General features: G+C 38.0%; 1 protein-coding gene across 1 annotated transcript; it reads right to left on the bottom strand.

The window, feature by feature from the left end:
- Nucleotides 1-2,820: 2,820 nt before the first annotated feature.
- LOC121163287 (olfactory receptor 6C6-like) lies at nt 2,821-3,780 on the bottom strand. Its single transcript, XM_040990757.1, has one exon. The coding sequence runs from the start codon at nt 3,778-3,780 to the stop codon at nt 2,821-2,823; it is 960 nt and encodes a 319-aa protein (XP_040846691.1).
- Between the last annotated feature and the right edge of the window lie 9,640 nt (nt 3,781-13,420).

Genomic DNA, 13,420 nt, shown 5'->3' on the forward strand with positions numbered 1-13,420 from the left:
AAGAGAGAAAGAGAAGATCCTCTGTCTGCTGATTCACTCCCCAACTGGCCACAATGGGTAGAGCTGAACCAATCTTAAGCCAGGAGACAGGAGCTTCCCCCAGGTCTCCCACACAGGTGCAGGGTTCCAAGGCTTTGGCCATCCTTGACTGATTTCCCAGGCCATAAGCAGGGAGCTGGATGGGAAGCAGGGCCTCCAGAACTAGAACCAGAAACCACATGGGATCCTGGGGAGTGTAAGACGAGGACTTTAGCCACTAGGTAACTGTGCCAGGACCTGCTTTTATTTTTTAAAACTGTGTCTCCCAAGGCATTAGGTGGGAATTACATCAGAAGTAGAGCAGCCAGGACACAAACCACCGACCATCTATATGAGTTGCCAACATGACAGGTGGCAGCTTTACATGCTCAGCCACAGCACCAGCCCCCAAATTTCAAAATGTTTTACAGCACAATAAACATCTTCATATTTTCTTATCCAGGGCCATTATGAATTATCCACATGTACATTAAATGATTTTCATGGAGTGTTTTATGAGAGTGTTTCATAGAAGTTTGGGGGCACATAGAAAATAATGAAAAAAATATGTTCTCCAAAAAACCAGATTTGTTTTCAAATAATCAAAATGAACAAAAAGTCAACAAGAAACTGTTTTAGGGTGCTGCATTGTGGACATTTACTATCTGCTTCGTTTCTGTCTTGGTAGGCATGAAGCTATGTCTTAGGTTCCAATTACTTACTTTCTAAATAGTCCCTTAAGTCATCTTCTTACCCTGCAGGGAAATATTCTAACACTTTGTTTTGCCTTTCATTTTTCAAACCTTTCTTCCTTACCAGCCCTCCCCATTTGTTTTAGCAGTCCAGGTTTCCTGGAATCCTAGTCATTGTAATAAACACATACACAGATGACACCATTAGAAATGACTCCCTCATTCTCTCTCTCTATAGATACAGGTTTTCAGCTGCACAGAAATTTCCTCTTAGAATTCCAAAGCCAAAAAAAAAAAAGTAGCGTTTTCTTTTATTGGAGCTTTAGGAATTCACAGGATAAATTTTAACCAGTGACTAGTTATTAATACTTTGGTTCATTGCTTTTGAGTATTTTGTTAAATAATATAATATAATATAATATAATATAATATAATATAATATAATATAATATAATATAATATAATATAATATAATATAATATAATATAATATAATATAAATTTCTCCTGTGCCTGTATCTACAGATATTTTCAAATTTTCTCTATATGACAGAATCTCAAAAGGACAAATACTGTATATGCTGTCTCTAATAATATAAGGAAACCATAATGCAAACTAGGCTTTTGTGTTTTCTTTTTATTACTTATGTGTTGGTTATTCAGTGACAAATTTTTTCGACTCTATGTTGCTGTATTTTTTTTTCATTTTGTTTTTTGTTTTAACTTCATATCTGTTGTTGACCTTATTTCCTGACTTCTCATTTAAGGAAATGTATAGTGATGGGATAATAGAGACTACCATATCCAGATATGACAATATAATGCAATATGCATCCCTACTTCCACATCAAAGATGGATTCTCAATGAAACTGTTGGACATATCTAGAAAATGGGATGCTGGACTGTCTGACATTGTCTGTACCAGCAATGTCAGGGCACACTTTTGTAGCAGACTGATGGAATTATAATTTGTTATGAAGGGCTATACTATTGTAACAGTATGGGGAAAATCAGTGGGTGAGAAGTTGGGGGGAATCCCAGACCCTACATAATTGTACTATAAAATACAAAATTTAAAAGAGTGAATTTGAAAAAAAAACATATTTGAATCATTTAAAAAGTATATGTACACACACACACACACACACACACACACATATATATATATATATCAAGGTTCACTTGTGCAGCACATTGAGGATATATAACTATTATTTATAAGGAGTGATACTTGTACATAAAGATAGCATTTAACGATGGGTGTTGTGGCTCTGAGGTAAGCCATTACTCATGATGCCTACATGCCTTATCAGAAGGCTCTCAAGTCCTGACTATAATTTTGATCAATATTCGTAATGATGTGCAGGTAATGATTCAAGTTCTTGGGTCCTCATGCCATGTGTAGGAGGGCTAGTTGGTTATCCTGGCTTCAACCTGACCAGTCTGGCTGTGACAGACATTTACTGATTGAATCAACAAATGGAAGAGCTCTTTCTCAGTCTTCCTCTCTCTAGCTCTCTGCCTCCCTCCATGTCAGCCATTGTGACATTCTCCTTTTAAATAAGCAAATGAATAAATATTTTAAAAAAGAGCAGAATTTCAGGGCCAATACCAAGGTGCAGTAGACTGTGCCTATGACTGTGGTGTAGCAATCCCATATTAGTGCCATTTTGTGTCCTGGCTGTTCCACTTCTGATCCAGCTCCCTGTTAATAAGTGTGGGAAAGCAGAGGAAGATGGCTCAAGTCCTTGGGCCCCTGTACCCACATAGGGGATGCAATGCAAGCTCCTGGATCCTGCTTTGAATCAGCTGAGCCCTGACCACTGAAACCACTTGAGAATAATTCAGCATACAGGAAATCACTTCATCTCTTTCTCCTTTGCTCTGTGTAACTCTGCAATTCAAATAAAAGTTTTACAATCCTAAGAAAGGATAGAATTTAATCTTCCAGATTGAAGAAAACTATTTACTAGAGTATGTTGAAGATCTGATCAGAAAGGATGCAGAGGGGTGCAGATGCCATGTAAATACTCCAGGGGAAGACAGGCATACCTGTGAATTACTGCAGTTGAAGACTGTCTAACTTCAAGGGTCATAGTCCAACAGCACATTATTTATATACAAATTTTGTTTCATTGTTTTGAACATTACAGAATTTTTGAAGAATATCCCTAAAAGCTGCTTTCACCTGCTGGTTCCTTAGAGTATAAATGAAGGGGCTCAGTAAAGGCGCAATGGAAGTATTAAGCACAGCTACACCTTTAGTTAAAGTTACCCTTTCCTTTGCTGATGTCTTCAAGTACATAAAGATACAGCTCCCATAAGTAATAGAGATGACCACCATGTGTGAGGAACAGGTGGAAAAAGCCTTTGTCCTTTGTTGAGCAGAAGGAAATTTGAGGATGGTTTTGATGATGAATGTGTAGGAGAGGACCACTAACAGCAGTGTGATGACAAGTGTCACAATAGCTAAGACAAAAGCCATCAGTTCTATGACACGTGTGTCTGTGCATGAGAGTTGCAGGATGGGAGAGGTGTCACATAGGAAGTGATCAATGGTTTTGGAAGCACAGAAATCTAGCTGGAGTACCAGCACTGAAGGAGGAAAGATGATAAGGAATCCAGTGACCCAGCAGCTGAGGACAAGTTGGTAGCACACTTTGCTGTTCATGATGAGTGGGTAATGCAGTGGTTTACAGATGGCAACATAGCGGTCATAGGACATGGCAGCCAGGAGGTAAAACTCTGTACTTCCTATTAAAAAGAAGAAGAACAATTGAGTTGCACAATTATTGTAGGAAATTGTTTTGTCTCCAGTCAGAATGCTGATCAGGAACCGTGGAATGCAGACTGTGGTAAAGGAAATTTCTAGGAAGGAGAAATTGCGGAGGAAGAAATACATGGGGGTCTTGAGGTGGGGATGCAGCAGGGTGAGGAGGATGATGGCTAAGTTCCCCGTCAGGCTCAAGACGTAATTGAAAAACAGGAACAGGAAAACCACAATCTGGAGCACAGGGTCATCTGTCAGCCCCAGTAGGATGAACTCTATTTCCTTTGATTGATTGTTCATTTTTCTCGTGTCTTGTCACATCTGTAGAAAATAAAAATTAATAACACCAGCATGAAAAGAATTTCTTAACTTTAAGGCATTGGAAAATGCCTACTCAGAAACTTATGTGAAAATAACTATGTGAAAATAACACTCACAAATCAACCTAGAAATCGCCAGAATGGATATACCCCAAAGTCTGCCCATCACATTTGTAAGACCACACAGTCTTCTGTTTTCCTAAATTGGATGCATCCTCCGTACCATTCTCTAGGAGTCTTGGTCTCAATCGTTATAATTGTGGTTCTACATTTTAATTAGTCTTAATCTGTTACCTATGTTTCAAACGCTTTATCCTAACATATAATTTATGTATTTCACATGTTTTGAATTTTTGCATTTATCTTACATCTGAAGTCATTTATTACCTAAGCAACACAATGGGTATAGGAGCTAGTTTTATTTGTTGTAATAACTAACAACTTAGATTTCAACGTAGTAATAAGGAAAAAGTCAAAGAGGGAGCAACTCAAGGAGAAAAATACAAGTCTTAAATTACATGTGAAACATTGTGAATGTGATAATGATCCCACTGCCAGGAATGGTTAATGGTATTACCAAGACATAACAAACAAACAAATAAATAAAGCCCAGCACGATAGCCTACTGGCTAAAGTTCTCTTCTTGTGTTCTTGTGTTCTCTTCAGGATCGCATATGGGTGCCAGTTCATGTCCCAGTGACCCCGCTTCCCATCCAGCTCCCTGCTTATGGCCTGGGAAAGCAGTGCAAGATGGTCCAAGGCATTGGGACCCTGCAACTGTGTGGGAGACCCCAAGGAGGCTCTGGTCTCCTGGCTTCAAATCGGCTCTGCTCCAGCCATTGCGGTTGCTTGGGGAGTGAATCATTACATGAAAGATCTTCCTCTCTGTTTCTTTTCCTCTCTGTATATCTGACTTTCCAATAAAAATAAAATAAATCTTTAAAAAGCTAAAACAATTTCTTAAAAAATAAAGAAGATAATGCAACTTTCAAATGCTAGTAATCAGTTACACTGGTTTTAAAAAGAACATAGTTTTAAAAATGTGTTCAATTTCTACATTCTGTGTTTTTGTGTTAATAATACATTAAAACTAACAATTATTATAAAAATATTGACAAATAGTATGCACACTATATTAAGCAAAGTGGGGGCAGATATTGCAATACTATTGATTAAGCCAACACTAGGGATGCTTGTGTTACATGTAAGAACACTTGTTTGTGCTGGAGTGATGGCTCAGTGTCTAAAATCCTTGTCCATTCCATCCATCTCCCTGCTTGTGCCCTGGGAAAGCAGTCGAGGACGGCCCAAAGCCTTGGTACCTGACACCCACATGGGAGATCCGGGAGAAGTATCTGGTTTCTAGCTTCAGATTAGTTCAGCTCCAGCCACTGCGGTTACTTACGGAATGAACCAACAGACAAAAGATCTTTCTGTCTCTCTTTCTCTCTGAAATCTGCCTTTCTAATAAAAACAAATATTTTTTTAAAAGAATAGTTATTCAAGACCAGATTCCTTGTTATGAAGTGATTTTCTTCATGCTTAATAATTTTTAGTGCAAAATCTAATTTTATGATGGTCATTATTGCTGTAACTGCGCACAGTTAGTTCCCACTCTTAAATAATTTAGTTATCTGTTTACTTTCATCTATCAAATGCAGAGACAGAGACAGCCATACGTTTTTCATCTGTTGGCTTGTTTCCCAAAATCTTGTGACAACCACCATTTGGCTAGGCAGAAGGCAGGATTCAGTAACTCCATCCAAGCCTGTTGGTGTCAGGAGCCCATGTCCTCAGCCGTCACTTGCTGCTCTCCAAGGTGCTGGATCATAAGCAGAGGGGGATTTTGAATCTTGGCATTTGGATATGGGCTGCAGTATATTAAACCCTGCACCAAATGCCAGCATTGCTAAACATGAATTTGAGCGCTTTTGTTAGGTGTATGTGTGCTTACATCTTCCTGAAAGATTAAACCTTTTATCATTATGAAGTGCTTCTCTCTTTATCCCTTAAAAGGGGAGAGGAATAGGTTCTTTCACTTCTTCAGCTGTCTGCTAATGTGCCTGTGAAAGCAGAGAGAATTATCCAAGTGCTTGTGTTCCTTCCACCAATGTATGAGATCCTGAGTGTGTGCCGGCTCTTGGCTTTGGATTGGTCCAACCCTAGCTGTAGTGGGCATTTGTGGAACAAATCAGAATTTGAGAGATCTCCCTCTCCTTCTCTTTTTCATCTTTCAAATAACAGTAAACAAATATTTGAAAAAAATTGAAAACGAGTGGTGGTGTTTCTTATATAATAGTGCAAAAGTATTTAAAATATATAACCAGAGAAATAAGTCTAAGTCAATAACCAGAATTTCCTCACTATTTCTTTTACCTCAATGAATCAAAATTCTTCACTCTGATTCTTGAGTGATTTTTCTGAATAATGAAATTGGCTGTCACATATGTCAATATTAGAAAGAGGGAACAACTAGTTGCTTTTCTTGTGAAGGTTTCTATCCCCTCATCTCTGAAGAGACACTATTTCCTCCAATGCCATTTAATTATGAGCAGTTCAGTAATGCTGATGACATGGTAAGAAATAATGGTTTCTCTTGCAGTTCTGGTTTTGAGTATCAACAGGGCATAGTGATGCTTAAAGAAACAAAGATTGATAGAAGATGATAAATACACAAATGAATTAGGAAATATTCTGAGGAAGGAAAAATAAAATATAAAAAAATATTAAGGTGTTTGGAAACCTAAATATAAAAAACACAAAGTGTTTTTTTGGAAGTCAAAGAATGAGCTCAAGAAAAAAATAAAGATTTAAATTGTGTAAGTAAACCTATCAATAAAGGAACAATAATGAAAACACCTAATACAGAATAATGCTTAATACAGAAACATTTCCTAAAGCGTAGACTGAAAACATCAACATATTTTAAGGTACCACAAACTAGACAGAAAAAAAAAGAGTACCTGATAAATTTCAAACTCACAGAGGGCGGTAGGTTTCACTTTGGAGAGAAATTTTGGATAATATTTATAGTCACAACAAAATAGCACTCCTTAAATGCCAGGCAAGTAAGAAATGAATACAAAGTGACAATAATACATGGATGTATCAAGAACAAAGTATTCAACAACAATTATTTTCAGTTGTTTGCCTGTATTATTCAGAACAAAATGGTTGAATATAAAAAGTTGAACTGTATTGAGGCTTCCATTTAGAGGAGGAAATCAGATTAAGAGAAGCTGTTTTCAGAAGTGATGATTTAGAAAGCAAATTGTGGAGCATTCTTTGTTTAAAAATTATGTTGTTGGCATCAAAACAAATCATTACAAATGACCACTTAAAGTTAACATCATTTCACTGAGGATGTCAGTAAAATTATTTCTAAGTATATAATTGATGCTCAGTTGTTTCCCACACAGATAGGGTGGGATGACACAGATATTCCAGCCAGAAATAGCAGCAAGAGCAGAAGAAAAGGGTGAAGCATGGCCTGTTTAAAAACGATTGTGACTGTTCAGTCATCTCTGATAGAACCATTGAACTAGTGGGAAATACAGTGTCTCTCAGCCTGGATTGAGCTAACATAATGCATCTAGATTGCTGTGAAGCCATATTTTATAAATCTGTCGTCATTTAGACCAGCCATCCCCTGGCAACATTGCTACAAATGCGTGATTATTCAGCACGCCAAGAAAAATTCCAACGCATCAAGAAATAGACACCCCCCAATTCAACAATCACACCAGTCCCTTTCCATTCCCTGTAAATGAAGACAAACTCAAGTCACACTATAAAATCATCTGAATACAAGCCGAAGAAGGTGACTGGGTTAAGCTTTGTTAGGCATCACAAAATCTGATAAGTACGTAAGATAACATTTTTCAATTTAAATCATTCATGTATATTATTTATAATCTTTCACTCAAAAACACCTGCAAACCAAAATAACAGATCTTTTAGCAATTTAACAGTTCCTATTATCAGCTATGTTATGAAAAATGAATGCATTCACCTAATTTATATAAAGAGAACAGATCTCATGTATTCTATGGATGCAGTTCTACGTAAACACCTGGACACTTAGTCACCTGCCCTTCAATACTCAACTCATCATGAGGTAATAGGAGCGTACTGCTGCTAATTTCTTCCCACGAAGCACTTCATTCTTTTAAAATATTTGATTAAACTTCATGTTGTCTTACAATTTTTTTTGAAAAAAAAAATTTTATGTAATACAGGGAAACTACTAGATTTCCCTCCTGGCTACAACTGACACATGCTCAGCATTGGATACTTTTGAAAAGATACAGTGCAATATGAAATTAACTGTGTGCTGAACCCACAGACAGCCTTCTGTGTCTTATAGGGAGACATTTAACAATAATAAAGAATCCTCAGGGCAGCTGAGAGTCAAGAACATCATCCCCTTAGGGACTGTGACGCTGTATTCCAGAAGTGCCGTCTGAAGACACAGCAACACACAAGTGTAAGCACACACTTTCTTCTGTTGACTCTCCTTCCAGAAGATTCAGTAACGAATGTCACGACCTGTGATTGCTTACCATGTACCATGCTTTGGAAATCTCAGATAAATGGTTCAGTAGTTACAAGTGAATTGTAATACTAGTTCCCATAAATTAACATATTCATGAATATTCCACATTCATCTTTTCTTATTTTTTTTTTCTATCAATTTTTTTTTCTATTTTCTTCCACTTAGGAAAACCTGGGTTTCTACATGTGGAAGTTTGAAACAAGACTCTTACCTTATTTACTAGATAAAAATCAATCCCCCCAAAAGATGAAATATCCAAACCCAGAAACTGAAGCCGTCAACTTACTACAGGACAACACAGGAGAGAGACTACAACACAACAGCTTAGGCAAAGACACCTTAGCTAAGACCCCCAAGGCATAGGCAACAACATTAAAAATAGGTAACTGAGATTCTGTCTCACTAAGAAGCTTCTGCACATGAAAAGGAACCATTAACAATGTGAAGAGGCAATGGGCAGAATGGGAGGAGAGATCTGCAAACTATGTGTCCAATAATGGGTTCGTATCTGGAATATTTAAGGAGTACAAGAGATTCTTCAACAACAAATTAGAAAGCCCAATTTAAGAAACACACGAAGGATTTTTAAATTTTTAAATTTTTAATTTTTATTGGAAAGGCAGACCAGATTAATGCAGAGATAAAGAGACAAAAATCTTTCATTTGCTGGTTCACTCCCCAAAGGCCGCAATGGCTGAACATGAGCTGATCCAAGCTCAGGACATTGGAGCTTTCTCTGGGTCTCCCACATGGGTGCAGTGTCCCAAGGCTTTGGTCCTTCCTCTACTGCTTTCCCAGACCATTAAGCAGGGAACAGGATGGGAAGTAGAGCAGCAGGGATACAAACTGGCACTCCAAAATAAAATAGTGATATCTGAAGCAGAGGCTTAATCTGATGTGTTATAACACCTGCCCTAAGCTCACCCTTGGATATGAGACATGGAGGCTTATCTTCATTCTGCTGGCTGTCTGCACCCAATTTTCCCTGTAAGTTTATTTAAAAGACTTCTTTTTATAATTAACTTTCTGGCACTTTCTTCAAAAATTGTTTAGTTGTAGATATGAGGGTTTATATCTAGTATCTGTTCTGTTTGTGGATCTGCTTTCATGCCGTACCATGCTGTTTTAATTACTGTAGCCTTGTAAAATAGTTTAGTCAGGTAATATAATGTTTCTGCTTTGTCCTTTTGCTCAAGTTGCTTGGGCCATTAGATCCACACAAATTTCATCAATGCTTTTGCTAGTTCTGTGGAAAAAAACATAGTGGTTGCTTTTAATCTGTAAGTTACTTCCACTAGTATGCACATCTTAACAATACTTTTTTTTTATAATCTGGAAACAATGGGCTATTTGTCCATTTCTTTGTGTTTTTTATAATTTTTTTCACCATTAATTTTAGTTTTTCTGTGTAGTTTTAAAAAATTATTTCATTATACTTATTCCCTGGTGCTTTATTTTTGTCTATCTATTTATGTTTGCCTAACTATTTAAGTGGAATTATTCCCCTGCTTTTTTCTCAGCTTATTGACTAGTTGTTTATAGTCATGTTGCTAATTTTTGCACATTTGCTTTAGATCGTACAATCTTCCTGAATTTGTTTATTACTGCTAGTATTTCTTCAGTGGAATCTGGGGTTTTCTGTACATAACGTCGTGTGCAAACAGTTTGAGTTTGTTTCTTCCTATTGGCCAATTCCTGTAACTAGTATATCAATGCTATGTTGAATAAAAGTGGTGAGAATGAATGATTTCCTCTTGTTATGTGCTTAAAGTTTTAATGTTCAACATGATGCAAGCATTTGGCTTCTTGTATGTGCCCCTATTACACAGGAGCATTTCATCCTATAATATATTTGGCTAAAGTTTGTATCACAAAGCCATGTTGAATTTTAACAAATCTCTTTTCTCTATCTTTTGAAAGGTAGAAGATTTTTGAATCATGGGGCAAAGCCTATAAGAGAGATAAATGTTTTCTTTTTAAGATTTATTTTTTATTTTTTGATTGGAAAGTCAGATATACAGAAAGGAGAAGAGACAGAGAGGAAGATCTTCCATCCGATGATTCACTCCCCAAGCGGCAGCTATGGTCAGAGCTGAGCCTGTCTGAAGCCAGGAACCCGGAGTCTCTTCCAGGTCTCCCAAGCGGATTCAGGGTCCCAAGGCTCTGGGCCATCAAGCACTGATTTCCCAGGCCACAAGCAGGGAGCAGGATGTGAACCAGGGTTGCTGGGATTGGAACAAGCACCCATATGGGATCTGGGCACATGCAAGGTGAGGACTTGAGCCGCTAGGCTACTGTGCTGGATCCAAAGACAAAAGTTTTCTGAGTAATGGGTCAGTTCACTTTTCTGTTGTACAACCGCCTACTTGTCCTTGCACTTTCTATTAAGAATTGAAGTAGCATGCAAACCTCACCAGATGTAGTCACTCAAACTTGATTTTTCAGCATCAAAATAAACTTATTTCCTTCATTTTACTCAGCCTCAGGTATCCTCAGGTATCCTGTTAAGAGCAATAGGACACAGATTAAGAATCAGGATTAATGGATTCAAGTTCAATTAACTTTTTAAAAAGATTTGTTGACTTTTATTTCAAAGGAAAATTTAGAGAAAGAGAGAGAGGTAGACAGTTTTCCAGTCACTGATTCACTCTCCAAATGGCTGCAATGACCGGAGCTGAGTCAATACAAATCCAGGAGCCAGGAGTCTCTTCCAGATCACCCATGTAGGTGCAGGGTCCCAAGGCTTTGAGCCATCCTCTACTGCTTTCCCGGGCCGTAAGCAGAAAGCTGGATGGAAAGTGGAGCAGCAGAGACATGAACTGGTGCCCATATAGCACACCAGTGACTCAGGCTAAAAGATTAGCCTGTTGAGGCATGGCACCTGTCCCAAATTTCATTAACTTTTAGAAAAATACCTTTGTCTTTCATTTATCTGACCCTTCAATTTGAAACGACTGAGTACAATTAGGTTATGACTGGGAGATTAAAAAGTGAAACTATAAATACAAGAATTGAGCACCCAGATTTGGTGTGAGCAGAAATATGAAAAAACCTGGCATGTGGTGCAACGTGGAGGAGTTCTAACAATGCTTATTTTCAGAAACTTCCTCAGAAGAAAGTTTCTGTTGCAGATGTCTCGTTGTACCACATTAGCGTTAAATGCAACTGTTGCACCCATCGTTCTCCGGTAGCTAACTTACCAAGATAGCAGAGGCAATAAGAGGCTACTCTGGCACCTGCACATGCCCCCAGCCACCTACCTACTCCTCTGGCAAAACACAAACAGAGAGTTTAACCACCCCTATTCTGTCATGAAATGGGACAAATTTCCCATGAGGGATAACTGGAAGAACAAGGAAGGAATGAAGGAAATTCAATGACATCAAAACAAACAACACTGTAAAGAAATGGGTGAAGGTAATGAACAGACATTTTTCAAAAGCACAGATTCAAATGGCTGATAGACTCATGGAAAAATGCTCAGGCTCCCTAGCTTTCAGAGAAATATTAATGAAAACCATGTTGGGTTCCATCTAAGGTCAGTGAGATTGACCTACATTCAGGACTCTATTAACAACATCTGCTGTTGTAGATGTGGGGAGAAAGGCACCCCTCTTCACTGTTGGGGGGAGTGTAGGCTAATACAACCACTGTGGAAGTCAGCATGGGGGTCCTAAGAGCACTGAAAATTGATATGCCATATGACCCAGTTATGCCACTTCTGGAAATATACCTGAGGGAAATGAAGTCTACATATGAGAAAGGGATCTGTACTCCTGTATTTACAGCGGCACAATCTATAATCGCAAAGATTTGGGAACAACCCAGATGTTTGTCATAAGAGGAGTAGAAAAAGAAATCATGGTACATCTACTCTGTGGAATACTACTCAGCCATGAAAAAGTTTGAAGTTTTTCCATTTGCAGCCAAATGGTCCTAAGTAGAGACCATTATACTCAGTGGAATAAGTCAATCCCAAAAGACAAATATCATATATTCTCTCTGATATAAGGCAGCCTTCATGCAAAATACAAGCTCAATAGATACAAAGGTAAGCATGTATACATTTATTTATCTGCAGGATCTGCTTAATGAAGGGAAGTATACCATGAAGTGGGAATATCTCTACTTCTGAATAAAAGATGGACTCCCAGTGAAGCTGTTAAGTACATCTTGACACTGGAACGCTGGACTTTGTCAGGATACATTTAAATTGCAGAATGATGGGCTTGGGACTGTTGTTAATGGGCTGAACTATTGATACAATATGGGGAAAACACCGAGAGGGTGGGGGAAGGTTGAAGGAGAAAGCCCTGAGCCTAAGGAATTACATCCTGAAAACAAAGAATTTTTAAAAAAGAGACTAAAACTATAATCCATGAAACATCTAACAACAACAACAACAACAACAAAAGTATTGCAGTATCTTTTCCAAAAATAGATACTGACTTGGAGCCCGAAGAGCTACCAGTTATCTGTAAGGTAATGTAGGGGGCAATGTTAATATGTAATCTGCATGATTATAGTTACAGACTTGGGTGTCTCAGTCTAAAATTATAAACAATTATTTCCATAGGACCTCACACACCAACCTTGTTTTTAACTTTTTTGATGAGTTCTGAGTATTGGCTTGTCACACAGTGACTTCTCACCTAAGAAACAGACCAGTAGAAAAACAGAGGATTTGGCAAATTGAACAAGCATATTTCTAATGAACAAAGGGAGACTTCTTTGTTCATTTGTGTGTTTGCTTTCTTATCTGAATGTTAAGGAAAATGTTGCCAAACAGGGAAAATGTAAGTACTTTTAAAATCAAGCCCTTACAAAGACCGGGAATTTATTAACCCTGGAATCCCCCAACTGATGCTACCGGTACATTTTATGGACAGCATTCATCCGGTACCTTCTCCACATGGCTATTTATCGGACTCCACAGAGGGGCAACTAAAATGAACTTCAATTTGCAGCTGGATGCTTGAAAGTCAGGAAATCCTGTCTCTGGCAGACTTTTCTGCTTATTTCAATTTGCATGGAACAGGGGGCTAGACAAGGACACTCTAGTAAG

The sequence above is a fragment of the Ochotona curzoniae genome, unplaced genomic scaffold (genome assembly GCF_017591425.1).
Source record: "Ochotona curzoniae isolate NIBS_2020 unplaced genomic scaffold, NIBS_Ocur_1.0 contig_1014, whole genome shotgun sequence".
In the NCBI taxonomy this organism is placed as follows: domain Eukaryota; kingdom Metazoa; phylum Chordata; class Mammalia; order Lagomorpha; family Ochotonidae; genus Ochotona; species Ochotona curzoniae.